The 24,746-nt window shown below is 53.0% G+C and overlaps 1 protein-coding gene across 4 annotated transcripts; it reads left to right on the top strand.

Annotated features, from left to right (window-relative positions):
• Positions 1–382: 382 nt before the first annotated feature.
• LOC144947711 (GTP-binding protein Di-Ras2-like) lies at positions 383–24,480 on the top strand. 4 transcript variants are annotated; one of them, XM_078877020.1, is made up of 6 exons: positions 383–605; positions 3,078–3,198; positions 17,149–17,689; positions 18,272–18,450; positions 18,570–18,772; positions 20,818–24,480. In XM_078877020.1, exons 3-6 carry the CDS (start codon positions 17,552–17,554, stop codon positions 20,847–20,849), a joined length of 552 nt encoding a protein of 183 aa, XP_078733146.1. In that variant the 5' UTR covers positions 383–605; positions 3,078–3,198; positions 17,149–17,551; the 3' UTR covers positions 20,850–24,480. The 4 variants fall into 4 exon arrangements, with proteins under 4 accessions (XP_078733146.1, XP_078733145.1, XP_078733143.1 ...); XM_078877019.1 differs by having other exon boundaries at positions 18,264–18,450; XM_078877017.1 differs by lacking the exon at positions 20,818–24,480 and having other exon boundaries at positions 18,570–20,142.
• The last annotated feature ends 266 nt before the right edge of the window (positions 24,481–24,746 follow it).

Genomic DNA, 24,746 nt, shown 5'->3' with positions numbered 1-24,746 from the left:
AACATTGGCTTGAAAGCGCCTTTTGAGAGAATACCTTGAATATGAAATGGCGGTATACGAGGAGCGGTTGTGATGGTGGCAATGGTTGGCATTAAGAGTACACAAATGAATTACAATGTGTTGAAGGTGAATTCGAAAGCGTGAGAGAGAAGGCCCTTTCATTTGAAAGGACGGTGCGCGTGGGTGGCGCTGTGGGTGGGGGAGGGGGGCAGGATTGAGAGCGGAGCAGGTGAATTTACATCGGTTCGGGGGAAGTCCTGCAACGGAGGCCCTTTAATTTGAAAAGATTGCCTTTGTGTCACGTGACTTGAATTGGCGTTTAACGAGGTGGGGGTACTTTTATTTTGAAGGGGTGCCAGGGGGAGCTGTCCGGTGACGGTAGAGCTGACGTACTTGGGACGTGATGAATGTTGGAGGGAAGAGGAGGGAGGAGTTAGTGTGATGCGAGAAGAAGGAGACATTCATATCTTACACACACAGAAGGAATATATCCAGGCAGATCCATTCGCATCACCATCATCCATGCCGCTGTACCATCATTGATACCAATTAACCACCAGCCTCCAATTAACGCAGGCCTGTTTGCGTCATCGCTTGGGGAAAAGGTAAGTGCAGTATATAATTGCATACTGTACGTGTGTCCACGTGTGTGTGTGGAACGGCACTTGCCTCAACAGCCGATGTATGCGGGCCATACAGGTATGATAGGTGCTCGCTCGCAGGACTTGCTCCAACAGTCTGTGTTTTGCCTATGCAGGGTCGCTTTATCTTGACATATCATACTCGCTTTATCTTTACATATCATACTCGGTCTTCAACGGAGTACGTACGCGGTTGCCCGTGTAAGCGTAAACATCGCTCGTGGGAGAGACAAAGGCGGCCGGGCGTGGCACTGGCCACACCGCATCCTGCGTGCGCTGTACCGGCGTGAGTAGGAGGGACTCGCTCACAACACTTGTCCCACAAGTCTGTGTCGGCTACACGGGAGAGAGGGGGTCTTTGCCTGTGTACTGCATGTACTGTATGCTCACGGCTACCAACACCAGCGTCGATTAGCTGAACTGGTCCTGGGCCTCCCCGAGGTCGACTCGGCCTCAAATGAGGACCTGGTGTGGTGTGTAAACATCGCCACTGGCGGAGACAAAGGCGGCCGGGCGTGGTGTTGGCCACCCCCCCCCCCCCGTGTGCCACAGTGCCGGTGGTCTTCACAGCTACTCGCTTACAGCACTTGCCCCAACACTCTGTTAAGGCTACACGGGGGATGTTTGCGTTTGAAGGCTCTACATGAGCAGGTAGAGGTCCATGTTAATCTACTTCTGGATGAAGGCCTCACCATGCACGCCTTGCAGGTTGGGATGGGGTGGGGGGTCGTTTGACCATACTTCACCACCCTGCGGCAGTGCGGGTCCACGGTAGTGAGACTCGAAGGGGGATTTCATGGCCACGCGTGTTTTTGTATGATAATCAAGTTCGCACATTGTAATATTTATCGATTTATTTAGTCGTCAATATTTGCACTTTGAAATATATTTATATTCATTATTATTAAAGGTAAATTAAGTAACACGACAATCGTTAATATATACATACAGATTATACGTTTACACGCAATGTGTGTTTGTCACCTAAACACATTCTCCTCAAGCTTTGAGTATTCATATTCGCGCCAGTATTCAGGAACGCGTGCCCCGCAAATATCAAGGGGGGGGGGGGGGGGTTAATTAAGTCTGCTTTCCCGTACAGATTTACAAACACATGAATTTTTAACATTATGGTAAGTGCGCATATGCATATGCATGCATACATGTATAATAACCCATATAAACTGATGGAAGTACTGTATGTACAATGTCATCTTACTCGATTCATATAATAACCTTACTCGAATCAAGAAAGACTATTCACTCTTTATTACACGGTCAAAAAATGCTGCTTGTGGCTGGCCGCTTGGCGTTTGTGGTGCCCGTGATCCAATAACAACGCACGCTCGGCTGCTCCGGTTTCGCCCGGTGTGAGGCGTGGCGTTCATTTGTTTGCCGGAGCTAGAATTCTATTCTCTAGGTGTCACGAAACTTTGAAGAGTATTTTGACCGGTCTTGGACCACCACCACCATCACCACCTTGACTCGCTATACTGTATTCTTAGGTTTTTTCGGTAAAGTCACGTAGGTAAAACATCAAAATAAAAAAAAATCACGACGTTTCGGAGGCAACACAAGTCTCCGTCATCAGGTGGGACCGTCACAGCCGGATTAGCTGCATCAAGTGAGGCAATGATTCAAGATGTAATCCCTTACAAGCAAGTTGATTCAAGATGTAATCCCTTACAAGCAAGTTGAGGGATTACATCTTGAATCATTGCCTCACTTGATGCAGCTAATCCGGCTGTGACGGTCCCACCTGATGACGGAGACTTGTGTTGCCTCCGAAACGTGATTTTTTTTGTTTTTTTTTATTAATTTTGATGTTTTACCTACGTGACTTTACCGAAAAAAACCTAAGAATATGAATCCTTGCAGTCACGAAAGCTTCAAATCTAGAATTTTCGCTATACTGTACTTGACAATCCTGTTTTACTACTCACAAGTGGCTGATACCCAACTTTGAACCGAGCATCTGGTGACTCGATGGCGAGATTTTAACTATCTCGCCTGGTATATACTGTAAGTGGTCGGTTGTATCGCAACCCCGACGGCTGTACATTTGGAGTTTGTCTCCCTCCCCGTGGTCGCGTGGATTTTTCTCCGGTTCCTCCAGGTTTCCCTCCAGAGTTAGAATAAACATCACGCGTTTAGAGTTTTTGGCTGCTATCAATTTCCACGTGATGAGCCACTTGGTTGAGTTATCATTTGTGACCAGGTCGCTTCTGAAAAAGAGCGATATTGCTCAGTGGGCCTTACCTGATGAAATAAAATAGTTTAACTTAGTATTAATCTGCCAATAAGGGGGCAATGACAGCCTCTCTGTGTGTAATCCCAATTGAGTAATTTGAGGTTGGTTGTATTTTTTTGTTGTCGACATATTTGTGGACTCTTTTTTTGCTCGTGCGCTAACCGGGCCTTCGCGTCGCTTAACAGAGAATCTCTTTGGAAATCTGACGAAGTCGTGGTGCCAGAAGCTGGCCATCCACTGCAACTCATCGCTGGACTGCTGCTGAACCCCCCCTCCTCTGCATTTACACCCTCGGGGCACACTGCGGTGAGGTTGGTGTCTGGAGCGTGGCGTTGAATCAATGACTGCACACAAACGCACAAATGTGACATTAAAATAATGATTTGTTCAGGGTTTGCTTTGTTGTTGCTTAATTTGGCAAAACAAAATCCAGCTAGCCGAAATTTCAATCCGTTGCTAAGAATCGACACAAATCCCCTCCCCCCCGTTACCTCCGGAATTCGAGTTGCTAAATTTCGCGTCTTGTTTTTTAATCTGTACTTCTCACTGTCCACGTCATGTGATGGTGATCGCTCACCTGGTCATTTCCCAGGCTCCACGCTGCTTTCGCTTGCGAGATCCGCTATTAATTACTTACATTCCAACTGATAAGTTTAATATCATCTTGCTAGTATCAAGATGATGAAAAAAGAATAGGCTTTACCCTCTCCGACAAGAATACAGGAAGTGTTAAGTTGTTCAAAGAGCAAATAGACACCTATTACAAGTCATCACGTCTGCGTCAACCACACATGCTTGTGGTAAAACATGTAAAAAACATGTGCTTTGATCATGTATGCATTGTCCTTGCAATCGTTTGAACATCTTAACACCTGTATTCTTTCCGAAAAGGGCGAGGCAAATTGTTTTGTTTCATCGTCATCTTGAATATCTGTTGCTTGGCAGCAGTCAGATTTCTCCTACCTCCAAAACCGCGCTGATCTCGTCAAGGAGCATTAACATCACGCGAGCTCCGATCATCTTCGCAGCAGCAGCGGCTTCTGGCTGGCCATCGAACAAAGACGGTCACCACATCGCGCACTTTCATATGTGCTGCTTCTGCGGCCGTCTGGAACGCTCTTCCTTCCAATATTAGGAAGCCACTGGAACGATGCACTTTTAAATCCTTAAGATGAAACATTATTTGTTTAGAACTGCTGTTTGTGTTTAGTTTGCTGTTCTCCCCCCGCACCTCCTATTAACACGGTTGGCTACGTACGGTGCGAAAGAGTTCACCATATATACGCGACATTTGATATTTCAACCGCGTTGAGTTGGCCTGCGACATGCACTGCTGCCCTCTTGGAGTCGCAGCATGCCTGCATCGCTGCACCTGCCCAGTCACAGCCACTGCCTGTATTTAATGCCTTTGGGGAGCGAGGAGGGGGGGATACAGAGACGTCGCCGTCAACTTGGAGTTTGTCCGTGAAAATTCAAAATTCATTTGTCAAAACGATCTCGGAGTTTCTTGTAGTCGCGCTGTAGAGGTCTGCGCGGCTCTTCGAGCGGCCATGTCGTGGTTAGCGCGCGGCGCTGAATAGCCCGGCGACCGTTGTGCGATTCTGGCTCGCGGCCAACGACAGCGATGATCATCTGAACCGGTCCTCGGCCTCCCCTAGGACGAATCGGCCTCATAATGAGTACCTGGTGCGGTGTGTACACTGGGGAGACAAATGCGGGTGGTCGTGATACTGGCCACCCACCCCCTTGTGTACCGTTCTGGACTTCATAGGCGCTCGCTAACAGCACTTGCCCCAACAGTCTGTTAAGGCTATATGGGGGATCTTTGTATTTTGCTCTGAAATGAGAATCTTCTAGAACTACGTGGTCGAAGATGATCTTAAATAATGCGGGAGTCGATAAAATAGCCCTGTCGCACCCCAAAGTGAACAGGGAATGGCTCCAACGCCTGTCCACCCAGCTTTACCACCATGGAGGTCCTGAAGATTGTGAGCAGAGAGTCAGGGACATGTCACGTAGCCTCTGAGTGCACCTGGCCTGGCACAGGCGCTGGTGCTGACGTCATCGCCACGTGGTGAATGCCGACTGTTTTTGTTGGATCTCCGATGGTGGTGTACGGGTCGTGTTACCGCGTGCTGCCCGACATTTCGTTATAGAAACTTCTGAAGGAACCCAACTTGGCATCGTACATTGTGATGAAGCTCGCAATTTTATCGAAGTAGACTTTTTCCAATTCCTCTGGCTCCTTATGTGTATGTTGGTTGAGCTTATTTCGTACCGTACGTATCCAACCGTGCTTAATCGTAGGTATAATGTCCATCCTCTGGTCTCACTTCTGGAAATGTCGCTCAGCATTTTCACATCCCTTTCGTCAAACACTGGTCCCCTCTCACTCCTGCAACAGACTCACCAATCCCCTGTCACTCCTGCAACAGACTCACCAATCCCCTGTCACTCCTGCAACAGACTCACCAATCCCTCCTCACTCCTGCAACAGACTCACCAATCCCCTGTCACTCCTGCAACAGACTCGCCATTCCCTCCTCACTCCTGCAACAGACTCACCAATCCCCTGTCACTCCTGCCACAGACTCACCAATCCCTCCTCACTCCTGCAACAGACTCACCAATCCCCTGTCACTCCTGCAACAGACTCACCAATCCCTCCTCACTCCTGCAACAGACTCACCAATCCCTCCTCACTCCTGCAACAGACTCACCAATCCCTCCTCACTCCTGCAACAGATTCACCAATCCCCTGTCACTCCTGCAACAGACTCACCAATCCCCTGTCACTCCTGCAACAGACTCACCAATCCCCGGTCACTCCTGCAACAGACTCACCAATCCCTCCTCACTCCTGCAACAGACTCACCAATCCCCTGTCACCCCTGCAACAGACTCGGCAATCTCTCCTCACTCCTGCAACAGATTCACCAATCCCCTGTCACTCCTGCAACAGACTCACCAATCCCTCCTCACTCCTGCAACAGATTCACCAATCCCCTGTCACTCCTGCAACAGACTTACCAATCCCTCCTCACTCCTGCAACAGACTCACCAATCCCCTGTCACTCCTGCAACAGACTCACCAATCCCTCCTTACTCCTGCAACAGACTCACCAATCCCTCCTCACTCCTGCAACAGACTCACCAATCCCCTGTCACTCCTGCAACAGACTCACCAATCCCTCCTCACTCCTGCAACAGACTCACCAATCCCCTGTCACTCCTGCAACAGACTCACCAATCCCTCCTCACTCCTGCAACAGACTCACCAATCCCCTGTCACTCCTGCAACAGACTCACCAATCCCTCCTCACTCCTGCAACAGACTCACCAATCCCTCCTCACTCCTGCAACAGACTCACCAATCCCTCCTCACTCCTGCAACAGACTCACCAATCCCCTGTCACCCCTGCAACAGACTCGGCAATCTCTCCTCACTCCTGCAACAGATTCACCAATCCCCTGTCACTCCTGCAACAGACTCGCCAATCCCTCCTCCTGCAACAGATTCACCAATCCCCTGTCACTCCTGCAACAGACTCACCAATCCCTCCTCACTCCTGCAACAGACTCACCAATCCCTCCTCACTCCTGCAACAGACTCACCAATCCCCTGTCACTCCTGCAACAGACTCACCAATCCCCTGTCACTCCTGCAACAGACTCACCATTCCCTCCTCACTCCTGCAACAGACTCACCAATCCCCTGTCACTCCTGCAACAGACTCACCAATCCCCTGTCACCCCTGCAACAGACTCACCAATCCCTCCTCACTCCTGCAACAGACTCACCAATCCCTCCTCACTCCTGCAACAGATTCACAAATCCCCTGTCACTCCTGCAACAGACTCACCAATCCCTCCTCACTCCTGCAACAGATTCACCAATCCCCTGTCACTCCTGCAACACTCACCAATCCCTCCTTACTCCTGCAACAGACTCACCAATCCCTCCTCACTCCTGCAACAGACTCACCAATCCCCTGTCACTCCTGCAACAGACTCACCAATCCCTCCTCCTGCAACAGACTCACCAATCCCCTGTCACTCCTGCAACAGACTCACCAATCCCTCCTCCTGCAACAGACTCACCAATCCCCTGTCACTCCTGCAACAGACTCACCAATCCCTCCTCACTCCTGCAACAGACTCACCAATCCCTCCTCACTCCTGCAAAAGACTCACCAATCCCCTGTCACCCCTGCAACAGACTCGGCAATCTCTCCTCACTCCTGCAACAGATTCACCAATCCCCTGTCACTCCTGCAACAGACTCGCCAATCCCTCCTCCTGCAACAGATTCACCAATCCCCTGTCACTCCTGCAACAGACTCACCAATCCCTCCTCACTCCTGCAACAGACTCACCAATCCCTCCTCACTCCTGCAACAGACTCACCAATCCCCTGTCACTCCTGCAACAGACTCACCAATCCCCTGTCACTCCTGCAACAGACTCACCAATCCCTCCTCACTCCTGCAACAGACTCACCAATCCCCTGTCACTCCTGCAACAGACTCACCAATCCTTCCTCACTCCTGCAACAGACTCACCAATCCCCTGTCACTCCTGCAACAGACTCATCAATCCCTCCTCACTCCTGCAACAGACTCACCAATCCCTTGTCACTCCTGCAACAGACTCACCAATCCTTCCTCACTCCTGCAACAGACTCACCAATCCCCTGTCACTCCTGCAACAGACTCACCAATCCCTCCTCACTCCTGCAACAGACTCACCAATCCCCTGTCACTCCTGCAACAGACTCGGCATTCGCGCTCATGCCCACAGCCCCTCTTCACAATGAAATTGCGCCCTCCCAGAATTCCGTAGGGCCGATGGGTTGTGTGCAATACAAACACTTTTATGTTTTTTTATCAAGAGCCCGTTACAAAGCACAAACCGTAACAAGGGGGGGAGAGGGCACAGAAACTCCACGGACAAATACCGAACTTAGTGCTGCTGGATTTAGGGGAGGGGAGAAAATTGAGCTCACTACCCCAACCCAGGTAGGAACTATAAGCAGGAACATGTTTAACTTATTTTGCACCGTACGTAGTCAACTGCTCGACGGAGGCGGGTGAAAGAGGGACAAAAGTAAGAGGGTAGAAGGGACGGGGGTGGGAGATGTATTTTTCTTAAATCTTCGAACAATATGGAGAGACAGACCCGCAAATGAGACATTGCCTTCTTATCTGTTTTGCACAGCGATGCGGTGCGGCGCCCTGTGTTTGGGCCGTCATTCTGACGTTGCTGGGTGTCTTCATTCATTTGTAGTCTCGTAAAATCACTCAGTCGGACACGTTGTTACAGGTCACCTGCTTACACTCTATTACTCTACTCTTGCACCAATTGTAGGCACTCCTGTTTCTGTCTATACGGTCACTTTTGTTTACGAACTTCCCTTATCTACTTTACACCTCGCTAACCTGCCTGCGGCAGCTCTTCCACTCAGCAGCTCCGCACTCAAGGCTCCGCACTCGGCACACAGAGGCTTGTACACAGCAGCGCCCACACAGAGGCCTGCACACAGCAGCACTCACACAGAGGCCTGCACACAGCAGCACCCACACAGAGGCCTGCACACAGCAGTCTCACACAGAGGCTTGTACACAGCAGCACCCACACAGAGGCCTGCACACAGCAGCACCCACATAGAGGCCTGCACATAGCAGCACCCACACAGAGGCCTGTACACAGCAGCACTCACACAGAGGCCTGCACACAGCAGCACCCACACAGAGGCCTGCACACAGCAGCACTCACACAGAGGCCTGCACACAGCAGCACCCACACAGAGGCCTGCACACAGCAGCACCCACACAGAGGCCTGCACACAGCAGTCTCACACAGAGGCTTGTACACAGCAGCACTCACACAGAGGCCTGTACACAGCAGCGCCCACACAGAGGCTTGCACACAGCAGCACCCACACAGAGGCTTGCACACAGCAGCGCTCACACAGAGGCCTGCACACAGCAGCGCTCACACAGAGGCTTGTACACAGCAGCACCCACACAGAGGCCTGCACACAGCAGCACCCACACAGAGGCCTGTACACAGCAGCACTCACACAGAGGCTTGCACACAGCAGCACCCACACAGAGGCTTGCACACAGCAGCACCCACACAGAGGCCTGCACATAGCAGCACCCACACAGAGGCCTGTACACAGCAGCACTCACACAGAGGCTTGCACACAGCAGCACCCACACAGAGGCCTGCACACAGCAGCACCCACACAGAGGCCTGCACACAGCAGCACTCACACAGAGGCCTGCACACAGCAGCACCCACACAGAGGCCTGCACACAGAAGCACCCACACAGAGGCCTGCACACAGCAGTCTCACACAGAGGCTTGTACACAGCAGCACTCACACAGAGGCCTGTACACAGCAGCGCCCACACAGAGGCTTGCACACAGCAGCACCCACACAGAGGCTTGCACACAGCAGCACCCTCACACAGAGGCCTGCACACAGCAGCGCTCACACAGAGGCCTGCACACAGCAGCGCTCACACAGAGGCTTGTACACAGCAGCACCCACACAGAGGCTTGCACACAGCAGCACCCACACAGAGGCCTGCACACAGCAGCACCCACATAGAGGCCTGCACATAGCAGCACCCACACAGAGGCCTGCACATAGCAGCACCCACACAGAGGCCTGTACACAGCAGCACTCACACAGAGGCTTGCACACAGCAGCACCCACACAGAGGCCTGCACACAGCAGCACCCACACAGAGGCCTGCACACAGCAGCACTCACACAGAGGCCTGCACACAGCAGCACCCACACAGAGGCCTGCACACAGAAGCACCCACACAGAGGCCTGCACACAGCAGTCTCACACAGAGGCTTGTACACAGCAGCACTCACACAGAGGCCTGTACACAGCAGCGCCCACACAGAGGCTTGCACACAGCAGCACCCACACAGAGGCTTGCACACAGCAGTCTCACACAGAGGCCTGCACACAGCAGCACTCACACAGAGGCCTGTACACAGCAGCGCCCACACAGAGGCCTGCACACAGCAGCACCCACATAGAGGCCTGCACATAGTAGCACCCACACAGAGGCCTGCACACAGCAGTGCCCACACAGAGGCTTGCACACAGCAGCACCCACACAGAGGCCTGTACACAGCAGCACTCACACAGAGCTTGCACACAGCAGCGCCCACACAGAGGCCTGCACACAGCAGCGCCCACACAGAGGCCTGCACACAGCAGCACTCACACAGAGGCTTGCATACAGCAGCGCTCACACAGAGGGTTGCACACAGCAGCGCTCACACAGAGGCTTGCACACAGCAGTGCTCACACAGAGGCCTGCACACAGCAGCACCCACACAGAGGCTTGCACACAGCAGCGCTCACACAGAGGCTTGTACACAGCAGCGCCCACACAGAGGCTTGTACACAGCAGCACCCACACAGAGCTTGCACACAGCAGCGCCCACACAGAGGCTTGCACTCAGCAGCGCTCGCACAGAGGCTTGCACACAGCAGCGCCCACACAGAGCTTGCACACAGCAGCGCCCACACAGAGCTTGCACTCAGCAGCGCCCACACAGAGCTTGCACACAGCAGCGCCCACACAAAGCTTCGCTCACTGCGCCGCTGCCCTCGCCTCCGTTCCCTCAGACCCACTCGCTCATCCGATCCGGGCAGGGGGATCAACCATCACCCGCCCGTCGACTCGCCTTGAGCGGCAGCGGCGAGATATCTTCACCTTGGTCCCAGAACCAGAACTCCCACTCCGCTCTCACACACCCCCTTATATCCTCCTCCCAATTATCCAGCTCCTCCCTTGTGTCTCTTTAGGGCCGACAGGCTGGTGCCTGTCAGGCCATCAGTCACCCCTTATCGCACGTCTCCCTGGCGACACCTCGGGTGTCGGCGTGCAACCCCAGGCCGACCCTGTCCGCACCCGATTCTGCCCTTCATGAGGTAGAGGTTTGCTCGTGCAACCTCACGTTGCGCACCTGCCTGCCCTCGGTTGCCCTCGGCCAACAGTGCGCACCGCGTATATTACCGCACTACACATTGATTCAACTTCACCATCTTCTCTGCTTGTTGTCATCGTTATCGTTGGGAACACATTTGGATTTCATTTTGACGTCCAGTGCACTATGATATTTGTATGTTTATATGTTGAACTTTGCTCGCACTCTACGTAGCCAACCGTGCTAATCGGAGGTGCGATTTGTTGAGTCGTTGCGCGTTCCGGGCCACGGACTGGGCGGCGTCCAATAGCGGACCCGCCACCATCGGCAGCAGCAACTCGTAATGCTACACCGCCGTCGCCAAACTACTTTTTTGTGTTCTTAGGTTTTTTCGGTAAAGTCACGTAGGTAAAACATCAAAATTAATAAAAAATTAAATAAAATAAAGATCACGACGTTTCGGAGGCAACACAAGTCTCCGTCATCAGGTGGGACCGTCACAGCCAGATTAGCTGCATCAAGTGAGGCAATGATTCAAGATGTAATCCCTTAAAAGCAAGTTGAGGGGGGAGGAGAGGGGGGGGGCTCATCAGAATGTGGTAGCCAATGAATGGAACGTATCGGGAGGGAGGGGGGCGGGGCTCAAAGACGGCACGGAGTGCCACGTACAACGCATCGGGAGGGGGAGGGGGGCGGGGCCAAAAGGATGGGCGACGGCGTGGACGCGGTTGAGCGCAAGCAACTACTGCTGCACACGCCAACGCATTGGACAGAGAGGGGGGAGGGGAGGCCTGATACACATGATAGAAAAGAACGAAAATGCCCATGTTTATACCAATGCTGGCTGAACAATGAAGAGAGTACTGTTAAACACTGGGGATGTTAACACTCGGTAAAGTAAAGTAAAATAGTGCCTGTCAGATAAGATGGTCCAAAAAAGTGTAATTAAGTCTTTTTTGCGTGGTTGATAACATCTTTCCAATGATTACTAAGTTTGTACCCATCATCATAATTTCAACCGTGATGATGGGTACTAACTTAGTAATCATTGGAAAGATGTTATCAACCACGCAAAAAAGACTTAATTACACTTTTTTGGACCATCTTATCTGACAGGCACTATTTTACTTTACTTTACCGAGTGTTAACATCCCCAGTGTTTAACAGTAATCTCTTCATTGTTCAGCCAGCATTGGTATAAACATGGGCATTTTCGTTCTTTTCTATCATGTGTATCAGGCCTCCCCTCCCCCCTCTCTGTCCAATGCGTTGGCGTGTGCAGCAGTAGTCGCTTGCGCTCAACCGCGTCCACGCCGTCGCCCATCCTTTTGGCCCCTCCCCCTCCCGATGCGTTGTACGTGGCACTCCGTGCCGTCTTTGAGCCCCGCCCCCCTCCCTCCCGATACGTTCCATTCATTGGCTACCACATTCTGATGAGCTCCCCCCCCCTCTCCTCCCCCCTCAACTCGCTTTTAAGGGATTACATCTTGAATCATTGCCTCACTTGATGCAGCTAATCTGGCTGTGACGGTCCCACCTGATGACGGAGACTTGTGTTGCCTCCGAAACGTCGTGATCTTTATTTTATTTTTTATTAATTTTGATGTTTTACCTACGTGACTTTACTGAAAAAAACCTAAGCATATGAATCCTTGCAGTCACGAAAGCTTCAAATCTAGAATAACTTTTTTGTATTTATCCTTCCCCCACACCTCCGATTAGCACAGTTTTCTACATACGATGCAAAAGAAGGTCAACATACATACATTCGCTCTTTAAGAGAGCCAAAGAGCAACCCAGAGACGCCAGGAGGAGGAACCACGGACGAGCTTCCTGAAGGCAGCGGTAGCAGCCACGCGGCTCGCTGGCACGTTACCAACAAGTGCCCAACTTCTATACTCTTTGGTTCTTTCGGTAAAAGTCACGTGGGTATAAAATAAAATAAATCACGACGTTTCGGGTGCAACACAAGCGTCCGTCATCAGGTGGGAAAGCAAGACGGGCGCTTGGGTTGTGCCCGAAACGTCATGGTTTATTTTATTTTCTACCCACGTGACTTTACCGAAAGAACCAAAGAGTATGGATTCCTGCAGTCACACAAGCTTCAAATCAAGATTGCCCAACTTCTACCCTGGCTTGCCAGGGGAAGGGCGTAGAGCGAACGTGGACTCCACCTGTCCCCTCTCTATAGGATGGCGTGCCCCCCCCCCCGCACACATGGGGGTCTCTCCTTAGTTGACTAGCAACATCTTACTATCTTGAGAACTGCAGAGCTTGGGGGGCAATTGTTAGTAGCGCCAGCTCCCTCGCCGCGTGGCTGCTGCTTCTGCCTTCCCCACTCGTCTGTGGTTCCTCCTCCTGGTGCCCCCGAGTCGCCGTCCTCTCTTCAAGAGCGGGCGAGTACTGCGTGGCAGCACGACGTTGCGAGTTGACATCATCATTATTATTATTTCATGTTGAACTTTCGCACCGTATGCAACCAGCCATGCTAATCGGAGGTGCGAGAGTAACGACAATAGACCAAAACACAAGCAGTTCTAAAGACACGAGTTTTCAATCGAGATGATTTAAAAATGCGTAGCTCCAGTGGCTTCCTAATCTCGTCAAGAAGAGCGTTCCAGACGGCCGCAGAAGCTCATCTCAAAGTGCGCGATGCAGTGGTCGTCCTTGTTCGATGGCCAAAAGTCAATCGGACTGTCTCACAATAATTGCTCGCTCGCAAAAAGGATCCCATTCGACCCCCTGTTTGCAAACACCTATAATGGCCAACTCGCGTCCATACGCAACACGCCAACGCATAGGAGCTATTTCAGGCTGAGCTGACCCAAGCGTGGGTCCTGAGGGGCTGGCTGCTGATGATGATGATTTTCCATTCATGTGCACAGTCAGTGGTGGCACTGGAAAGTGCCAGGTTGATGGTACGGTCGTGCGGATGTGTGAACGCGTGTGCCCGTAAGTGCTCGCGAACAGCGCTTGCCCCAAGAGTCTGTTCAAGGCGAGGCGGCGGCGGCGGGGGGGGGGATCTTTGTGCGTGTCGAGACAGAGTGGGGAACGGTAGTGTCGCGGTTCGCACGCCGCACAACGGATCCGACCACCCGAGTTCGATTCCCGCTCATGGCCACCAACACTCGTGACGATTATCTGAACCGGTCCTGGGCCTCCCCTAGGTCGACTGAGCCTCAAATGAGTGCCTGGTACAGTGTGTAAACATCGCCACTGTGGAGACAAATTCTGCCGGTCGCGGTTCTTGCAACCCACCCCCCTCTGAGGCGGGGGGGGGGGATCTTTGTATTGTCTTGCCCTGGCCCCACCAGCCCATCATGGCCCCCCCCCCCCCACCACCTTGAAAGGTGCTCGCGAACAGTAGCTCTCGCCCCGTTGCTCTATTCACATAAATAGGTGTGCGAGTAAAATGCGGCTATTGTGAATGCAGCCACATCTGCCGTGCCTTGCTGTGAATGCGCGCATTGCCATAGCAGCCTGCGCCCAGACTCAATAGAAAGAGTCCCCGTATAGCCCGAGCAGACTGTTGGGGCAAGTGCTGTTAGTGAGCACCTACGAAGGCCGGCATGGTACACGAGGAGGTGGGTGGCCAACACCACGCCCGGCCGCCTTTGTTTCCCCAGTGGTGATGTTTATACACTACCCCAGGTACTCATTTGAGGCTTATAACCGATTGAGATCATCGTCACGTGTGTTGGTGGCCTTGACCGGGAATTGAACTCGGCTCGCAGCTTGCGAACCGCTATGCTACTGTTACCCACAGACTCGACACAAACACCGCGACACACACATACAGAGGACGAAAGACAGCCAGTTTAGCCTTAACCTTACCAAAGCGTTGTTGGCGAGCACCTATTAAGGTTGGGGGCATGGGCCATGATGATGGGGCCAGGGCAAGACAAATATCCCCCCCCCCCGTCTTGCCTCAACAGATTGTTGAGCTGTGAGCTGTGAGTAGCAGCACCGATGAGGTGGTGGGGGGGGCTGTGGGGGGGGGTGTGGGGGCTGTGGGATCCATGCGGTTCACACCGCTGAGCTCCACCCCGCACGTGGACGGGCGAGGCGAGCGGTGGTGCAGCAGTTGGCGCGCGCCGCGAACTCCGATTCGAGGCCATCCATTGAGTCGGCACGCACAAATCTGTCTCAAATTGACCCCTCGCCCCCTCCCTGTACGCACGCGGACTTTTTACCCCCCCCCCCTCCCCGAATCCTATAGAACGGACGATATATTACTGGGCGCCATGGTGGCGAGATGTTAAATGCTTCGCCAGGTATACAGGAGGTCGTGGGTTCGAACCCGACCCTGACGCCTGCTGTATATTTGGAGTTTGCGTGTCTCTCTCCCTGTGTTTGCATGGATTTTTCTCCGTATCCTCCGGGTTTTCCCTCCGCATTTAGAAACATGCCTTGCGAGTATTTGGCTGCTATAAATGTCCACGTGATAAGCCCCACTGCGTTCTTCTGTGGCCAGGTCGCTTCTGAACAGCGAAATGGCTCAGGGCGCCTTACCTGGTCAAATAAAAAAATCGTTTAGTTTTAGTTTACTGTACATATTCTTCCCTGTGTGGTAACGCGGACAGGTGCCTTTACCTCCGATGAGCACGGTGCGAAGGAACTTCAACATACTGTACATACAGTGCCGTTATTGATAAACACGTCACGGTTGCCGATGGTTTCTATATATACACGCGAGTTCATGAAGCCTCTCTTCGCCAGGCAAACGAGTTCATGAAGCCTCTCTTCGCCAGGCAAACGAGTTCATGAAGCCTCTCTTCGCCAGGCAAACGAGTTCATGAAGCCTCTCTTCGCCAGGCAAACGAGTTCATGAAGCCTCTCTTCGCCAGGCAAACGAGTTCATGAAGCCTCTCTTCGCCAGGCAAACGAGTTCATGAAGCCTCTCTTCGCCAGGCAAACGAGTTCATGAAGCCTCTCTTCGCCAGGCAAACGAGTTCATGAAGCCTCTCTTCGCCAGGCAAACGTTTTCCATAATAATTAACCAGATAGGATTCTTTTTTACAATTTGTATTTATGATCAGACACAAACAATTCCTCAAAAAATTTGTTTTTTTCCGCAAACAAAAACACATTGACGACTTGATTCAGCTTCGTATATTTAAAGACATACCCATCGGGAACCGCTGAATTTAAAGATGCCGTTCTTTTTTTATTAGAAGGAACAAACATTTATTAACGTAATACTCTGATGGGAAAGTCCTTTCTTTTACCGTTTTCGAATTATTCAGATTTAAACATCATAAAATGTGTACTTTTTTCGTTCAAAATCGCTTTAATCTGAAATAACTCAAAAACAATCAAAGATAGAACAATGATTCTCGCTTTAATTGTATTTGCTGTTTAACGCTCTATCAAATTAAAAATAACGCAATCTTATATTTTAACGGTTTCTGCATGACACGCACAAACATGATTATGGAGCACTTAAAATCGAGATTTGGGGGTCTTAAAATGAAAAATATCAGATTTTCAGATTTTTCCTGTTTGTGTCCAAAAAGTTACCTATGTTCCAAATGTCAGCTTTCTACCTTGTCGAGATGTACAGTTTCAGGTCTTTATGCAGATCAACTATTTGTATTCCACATCCTCCCTCACATCATACGTTGACGAGTATCGATCAACATTCTCACGTTCCGGGCGGCAGTTCCAGAGGCATCGACGCTATGAGGCACGCCGGACTCATCAGAGCAGGAGAGGGGTAGGGGGCGAGGGAGGCAGGAGGGGGGTTGCAGGGGGGTTTTAGCCGGTCGTTACCTTTCTGGGTTCAGGTGTGTAAGACCGGTCTAAGGTTCAGGAATGTACCCCATGTTCATGTGTACTCTTCTTGTCTCTGAGCTCATAGCTAAGATGCTCCAAGGCTGAGATTGGGCCTCATGAATTCATCCATTGAGTGTGGGAGGGTGGGGGTGGTTCACGATTATTCCACATTCTCAATATGGTTTTCCCGGCCGCTATATTGAAAGTCCTGGGCCCCACGTTTTAACCGGGAGTTCTCTTGCCAATAATAGCTGGCGACCCAGCAACGTACACTCCTGTATAGTTGGACAAGCTGCTCAGGCTATGCTGAGATGACCCAGAAGGGTCAACCCAGTTGTGAGTTTGCTCGCCTACACAATGCCGCTGGGTAATTATTGGTCTAGAAAGCTGAGAGGCGGATGGACTCAAACTAATCATACGTTTAGAAGACGACACAAACTAGAGTTTAGCTAATATATATGTTTTACCGAATTCACAAAAGATTAATGCGATGGTATCTGTCTTCGTGTGTTGCAGATGAGGGCGTGAAGATGAATCATCCAATCGAGCAACATTACAGGGCTCCATATAGCAGTTATACTTGGTGTCTGTAAGCAAAAGGACATAATACTTCTTAAGAGTGAGTCACTCAGTTGTGGAGAGAGAGAGACACTGGGGAGAGAGAGACACTGAGGGAGGGAGAGACTGAGGAGAGAGAGACACTGAGTGAGAGACGCAGCGAAATATAGATACACGGAAAGGAGTGAAACACAGGAAGAGGGATACACGGAGACGACGTCACTAAGACAAACACCGAGAGACTGAGAGAGGCACACACAGGTAAAGAGAGACACACGGAGAGAGAGAGAGGGAGGGAGGGAGCACGTGTGTGCGAGAGAAAGGGAGAGCGGCAGGGAGAGAGAGGGAGGGAGCGGCCGCCATGCCGGAGCCGAGCAGCGACTACCACGTGGTGGTGTTCGGCGCGGGCGGCGTGGGCAAGAGCTCCCTCGTGCTGCGCTTCGTGCGCGGCACGTTCCGCGAGGCGTACGTGCCCACCGTGGAGGACACCTACCGTCAGGTGAGCCCCCCCCCCCCACCTCGTCAACTCCACTTTTGCTCATATGTATGTTTGTTAAACTTCTTTCTCACCGTACGTAGCCAAACGTGCTCATCGGAGGCGCGAAGCCTTTCCACCGTGTGGACCTTGCCGGGGCCTTGCCGGGGCTGTCTCGGCACAGCCCGAGGGCCCCAGGGTCAGTCTTTCCCCCGCCACGCACGCCCCGTCGGGGATGTCGCGCGCGGTGAGCGAATGCGGGATGCCGTGGTGGCGCCGCGTCCTCCTCATGGTGTACCAATCTACGTCGCAGGCCGCGGTCGCGGCATTAGCCCCGACCGTGGCCTGCTTGGCCCCTCGGCCAGTGTTGCGAGGCTCGGTGTAGCACGGTTTGCTTCCGACTCTGCCAATGGAAAACGGCGCCTGCCGCGAGGACCCACGTTGGCTCGACTCGCATGTGCCAGTGAAAAAGCAGTATTTGTATATCGCTGGATACTGTATATCTGAGGAAATTGTTCTATCTGTGTGTGTATCCATCCCTCTGTGTTTCTCTATGCCTGCGTATCTCCGTGTATGTGTCTCTCTGTGCATCACGCAGGTGATCAGCTGCGACAAGAGCGTGTGCACGCTGCAGATCACCGACACCACGGGCTCGCACCAGTTCCCCGCCATGCAGCGGCTGGCGATCTCGCGTGGCCACGCCTTCCTGCTCGTCTACGCGGTGACGAGCCGCCAGAGTCTCGAGGAGCTGCGGCCCATCTACGAGGTCATCGCGCAGATCAAAGGTGCGGGGCGACTCGGCGGGGCGCGACCTCGTCACCACAAACCCTCGCCCCTCCCCTGGCCCCTCCCCTCGTCTCATCTCCCCTCGTCTCCCGTCCCTGCATCTCCCGTGGTCTCCCAGGCGACGTGTCGGCCGTCCCCATGATGCTCGTGGCCAACAAGTGCGACGAGACGGCGCGCGAGGTGGCAGCCGGCGAGGGCGAGACGCAGGCCAGGGCGTGGCGCTGCGCCTTCACGGAGACGTCGGCCAAGATGGACTACAACGTCTCCGAGGCCTTCCAAGAGCTGCTCACGCTCGAGAAGCGGCGGCACATGAGCCTGCAGGCGAGCGAGGAGGGGAGCGTGCACGCTTGATGTTCGTGACCCCGCGCGGGAGGCCGTCGTCGCCATCGCCGTCATCGCCGTCATCGGGATGGTTACCGTCGTCGCCACGATCGTCATTACCGTTGTCATCGCCATCGTAATCGTCATCGCTTTCGTCACCATTACCATCGTCGCCTTCGTAGTCACCGTCGCCACCATCCTTATCGTCGTGACCATCCTTATCGTCGTGATCGTCATCGCCGTCATTTCCATCGTCATCGCCGTCACATCTTCACCACCGGCCGTCGGAACCCCCGCGAGTCCCACTGCTCGCACGCGGCAGGTCGGACGGCTGCCACCACGCGACTTGCATGCGCGCCATGTGATCGCCACGTCATGCGCGCCATGTGATCGCCACGTCATGCGCGCCATGTGATCGCCACGTCATGCGCGCCATGTGATCGCTACGTCATGCGCGTCATGTGATCGCCACGTCATGCGCGCCATGTGATCGCCACGTCATGCGCGCCATGTGATCGCCACGTCATGCGCGCCATGTGATCGCCACGTCATGCGCGCCATGTGATCGCCACGTCATGCGCGCCATGTGATCGCCACGTCATGCGCGCCATGTGATCGCCACGTCATGCGTGCAATGCTCTCGGGCTGGTCTCGTCGGTCTACGAGTTGGCGGTCTAGACGAGAGCGAGAGCAACGCATCCGCGGCGTGGTCGTTGCGTGGTCCGGGCGGCCCCCCACCCCTGTCCACCAAGCGGTGTAAATGGGGGTACGGTGGCACGATAGGCAGGTCGCGTGTGGTGGGTTAAAGTGTGGGTACTCCCGCCCCCCCCATCACCTCATCCAAGCAATTTGACCGGTGTATAAGAGGAGGCCAAAACGCCCTCTAGAGCAGTGTTCTTCACAGATTTTCAGAGGGGAGGCCACTTTTGTCAATAAGACATCGGTGTGAGGGTCGCCGCACATTTGAAGCCGTCAGGATTTGACACTAAAGGCCACCAGGGGCCGCCAGTGGGCCCACGGGCCTCGCAGTGAAGGACGCCGCTCGCTTGAGCTGTCGTCCAGCGCGGGGCGGTTCCAGCAGCAGGGTCACGAGCAAAGCGGTTGAAGGGCTGCGCCTGCAACGTAATTGCGTTCGGTTGGGGGAGGTTCGTGCTGAGTCAGGGCTGATCCGCCCTGTGCCATCCGAGAATAACTTCTCAACCCCCACACGAGGGCAGCGCTGATACCATCGCCTCGGAATGCACGCTGCGCTTCGCTCGGCACGATCGTCGTGCTCGGCCGTGTCCAGGCGTCGAATTCGGGTCACCGCTGGCTTCTTCGTAGCACCGTGCAACTAACGACGATGATAACTGCGACGGCGGCTCGTTGTAGCCGACTCGCTCGCTCTCGTCGAGAAAGAGACGGATAGAAACGGAGGGAGAGGGGACGACTCGACACAAGCGCCAGGAGAGTGAAACTGCAGACGAGCAGGAAGGCGGCAGCAGCAGTCACGCGGCGATGAGCCCGTGACAAGTTCCCGCACTCCCCAAGCTCTGCGGTCCTGTATATACAAGGGTTTTACGGGCCGATGAATGAGCGTTTAGCTGCGTGTGCGAGGTGGGTGGGAAGGGCGGGGGGGGGGAGGCACTGTACCGGTGCTCAGTGGTACAGTGCATCAGGAACTCGGCGTGAAGTTTTGCTTTTAGAATGTTTGACATGCCACAGTATTGGGTTCATTTATTTGCTTTGCAAAAGATGTCAAACAGCAGTTTGTGGATGTCTCTTCAAATGTATTAAGGGTTGCGTTCAATTGGATGGGTGTCGAGGCCTGCTCTTTAGGCCCCAACCCCTTGCGAACACTGCCACTGGGGAGACAAAGGCGGCCGGGTGGGCGTGGGCTGTCCACCCCCCCTCCCCCCATCACGTGCCATACCGTGCTAATTGGAGGTACAGGGAAGGACAACAAACTGAACAGGAAACACAAAAAAACGTTCGTCGGCGGTGCTCCTGACGAACAGTAATCAAGGCTACACGGGGGATCTTTGTCTGTTGTGTGACGTTTTCAGGTGGACGGAAAGAAAGGCACCAAGGACTCTAGGAGGAGCCTCAAGGAGCACGTGCGGAGGAGATGCCTGCTCATGTGAAGCTCATGTGGCAGTCACGGGAGCCCTCGCAAGCGTGCACGTCACGGCCCGCGTGCTACACGGGGTTAACCGGGTCCAACCGGAGTTTTTATGCAAAATTTCCTTTTCCTTTATTTACATTTTTACTTATTTTTGTTGCTATTTTATACAGATTTTAACAAACTACTTTTTTTACGTCAGCAACGTTACCCACAACCGCTGTGCGTCCGATCACGTGCGCGTGTTTTAAATGTTTAAATTTTACATTTTGGGGGTATTTAGTTTTTGTTTCTTAAGGGCGAGGCTGCCGTTACAGCGGCGGAGGATCGGTTATCGGCACAACTGGAATCTCCAACCCAGAGGGCACAGGTTCGACTCCGTCAACGCCAGTTTCTCAAATTCTCTTTCCCCCATGCAACCGCCTCTAGCTGTTCACCCGGCTCTACAAACGCATGTCGCGTATGGTGGGGTAAAGTGTGGGTACTCTATTTTTCCCCGAAACGTCTGGCCAGCTTGGAAGAGTAGGCCAAACGTTGCTCTATTAGAGGAAGCACTCTCTCTCTCCTTGGCGAAGGCGCCTTCCCCCACTGGTGGCGTGAGCCAAGCAGTTGCAGGGCTGCCCCTTTACCCTCTCACCAAGTCTGTTTAAGTTTGGTCTTCGCGACGTGCAGATGTCGTCGCTCGCCCGATGGCGAGTTTTACTCTAAAAGCAATACCCTACGCATGGAGGGATTTGTTCCTGTTATTTATTATTTCAATCGTTTAGCCAGGAAAGCTCCACGACCCTTTTCTTAAGAGGTGTCTTGCCAGGTTTCTTTCGCAGTGAGACGAGGGTGAAGATCGCTGCTGCTGCTGCTGCTGCGGTCTATCCCAGGGCACCCCCCAACGGCAGCTTTCCCCGGGCATTCGTCTGCCAGTCGGGGAGTGCGGAGAGATGATTGCTGCTGCTGTGTGTGTGTGTCATCCCAATTGCGTAAATGTTTCCGCGCAATTTATTATTGACAAATCTGGCCACGGTCTTGCGAACAACATCACAATGGGGCGGGGGGGGGGTCTGTGTGACGTCGACCGTGAGAGTGAAGCGGACGGCGTGTCGCGTGGCGTTGTGTAGTTTTCTTTACTGGCACGGCTGACGCCACCACCGTGGTAGTGATCGGGGCGACCTGCCGGCGTCGAACCGCGTGAACCTGCGGCGGCACGAGCGGCGAGCGCGCCGCCTCCGGGCCGCGCCGCCGCGTGGAGCGGCCCCATTTATTCAGTTGCTTATTTTAGCGCCCAATGATCGCGTTCATTTAGCGCCTGATTGTTTCTTTCTGGCTGCACCGCGCACGTGTGGTTGGGCGCAATGTCTGATGTTTCGCACCATACCCCCCAGCCGCAAACGCACAAACGCGAAAGAGTGTCGGTTCAAAATGATAGCAGTCCGAATGCTTAAAGCGTGCGCTTTGTTGACCCAGGCACAGCCTCGCCGCTTCTCAACACTCACTCGTGGTAGCTTCCTGTGTTGATCCCGCGGTGTGGAGTCGCCAGCCGAGGGTTGGTGGATCACCGCACACGCGCGCACACGCGCACACGCGCACACGCGCACACACACGCACACGCGCACACACGCACACGTGCGTGTCGAGGGGAAGCTGTGGCCCTGGCTCGTCAGGCAATAGCGGTTCCAGTGAGTGGACTAATTTCCATCTGTCCCATCGTCAAGGGGACTGAGACTCCATCTGCATGGGATCGTGTTGCCCCTCATACGCGTGGGGTTTCTCCAGGTGCTCGAGTTTCCTCCCGTGTGTGTGAATACTCATTAATGGGCATCTCGTTTTATAGAGGACCGCAGAGCTTGGGCAATTGTCGGTAGTGGAAGCTCCTCACCCCTGTGGCTGCTTCTGCCTCTCCGCTCATCTGCGGTTCCTCCTGGTGCCTCCGAGTCGCCCTCTCTCCGAATCGTTCTCTCCGCGAGAGCGAGCGGACACCATGTGGTGGCTATGTTTAAAAAAAAATGTAGGACGGCTGCTTGGCCACGAATCATTTGACCGTTTGGCTTCCCGTGGAAGGAGGGAACCGGAGAACCCGGAGAAAACGCAGCACCGCGCTGCCGCGCACGAGAAGGAGCGACGCGCAGGCTCGCAGAGTCTCATCGGACATCGCGCCGAGCCGCGCACGCCGACGCGACCCGAGCAGCACAACGGAAGAGCCGTGCGGCACAAGCGGCGGGAACCTACGCAAGAAGTTCGGTAGAATCTCTTCGTCGTATTTGCAGTTCCGTTTCTTCGTTTGTATTTTAGCAAAACTTTTTGCACTTTTTTAAACTTGAACGGTGGATTGTTTTGAAGTCCAGAAAACAAATAAATATACGATTGTTTTTAATAGGTGGGGTGGGAGGAGGTTTCTCATCAATTTGGTTTAAATTCTCAAGTTGCAGACTTTTACATTGGCGAGGTGAGCGGTGGCGCTGGGGTTGGCACGCGCTGTGTTGTAAACCCGACAGCCCGAATTCGATTCCCGGCCACGCCTAACATCGGTGGCCGAGTGACATCTGCACCGGTCTCCCGGCGTGCCCCCGCCACCCCTTCTTGGGTCGCCCAACATTGAGCAGTGCAGTGAAGTATGGTCAAACGGTCACCAAGGTCACCACAAGCTTCGAGAGCCTTCATCCAGCAGTAGATTGAAGGGCTCTTAACCTTTGTAAAGTCCTCGCCATGCAGTGACTTTCGGGGGGGGGGCGGTTGTTTAACCTTACTTCACACCAGTCGATCCCGCTTCAGATACCACTCGCTAATGATAGCCGTCGCCAGGAGTCGAACTCGGGTCGCCAAGTTGATAACGTAATGAGCTGACTATTGCACCACTGCTCCCCATGAGTAAGGTTTATCGTATTTAAAAAGTGAAGTATAGATGTTTTATTCGCTATGCAGTGACTAACCCTTTTGCCCCCCCCCAACCCGATGAAAATATAATGGGACAGTCTGGTGACCCGATTGGGCATCGCGTGGGGACTGTACCATCGTCTTGCACGGGGTAGTTTTGTTCACACGCTAAGAACAATATTATTGTCAAATACAGAAAAGAAGAGAAATCTAAATATATAAACATTAAAACAACTGTCAGGGATTGCGCGTTTTTTTTTTATTATTGGTCATTGTGGGTTTGGTGGGTCACGTGATATCATCATTGTCGTGGGGGGAGCCATTCTCCGTTAACTGTAAGGATAAGGCGAATGTGGATTGCATCCGTCGTGAAAATGTGACCGAGATCGTAAAGTTGACGATTCCACGGTGGTTTGTGTGGGTGCTATGCGAGTGACAGAAGCAATATTTGGATTAAACTCGTATCGCAAACTTGTACAGCGCTACAACCCTGCAGCCTTGTGAGAGACTATGGCCAGTGTTCGCGAGCACCGATGTAAACGCACAAAGACGGCGCATCATGTCAATCCGTGTGAACGTTTTTGTATCGATGCATGCATCGTGGTCAACTTCTAAAGCACACACCAGGCGGGTGAATGTTTGGTTTTTAGTTCGCGTTTAGGGTCGGAGGTACGACGTAGTAGCAGTCTACCCGAATGTGTTGTTGTGAACTGTGAAACTATAAAAACAATGTTTTAACCCGGTAAGCCTCACTGAGCTATGTTGCTCTTTTCAAAAGCAATCTGGCCACAAATCGTAACTGAACGAGACGTGGCTTACCGTGTGGAAATGCAAAGCAACCAGATACCCTAAACGCGTGTTTGTCTAAATGTGGAGGGAATAGCCGGAGAACACGCTAATATACAGCAGGCATCAGGGTCGGGGTAGAACCCCGCGACCTGCTGTATACCGGGCGAAGTAGTTAACATCTCCTAGCCACCGCAGCAGCTCTCCGCCACTCGCCCGATG

The sequence above is a fragment of the Lampetra fluviatilis genome, chromosome 46 (genome assembly GCF_964198595.1).
Source record: "Lampetra fluviatilis chromosome 46, kcLamFluv1.1, whole genome shotgun sequence".
Taxonomy (NCBI): Eukaryota; Metazoa; Chordata; class Hyperoartia; order Petromyzontiformes; family Petromyzontidae; genus Lampetra; species Lampetra fluviatilis.
The sequence above is the reverse complement of the archived record's forward strand: the minus strand, read 5'-3'. Positions and strand labels throughout refer to the sequence as shown.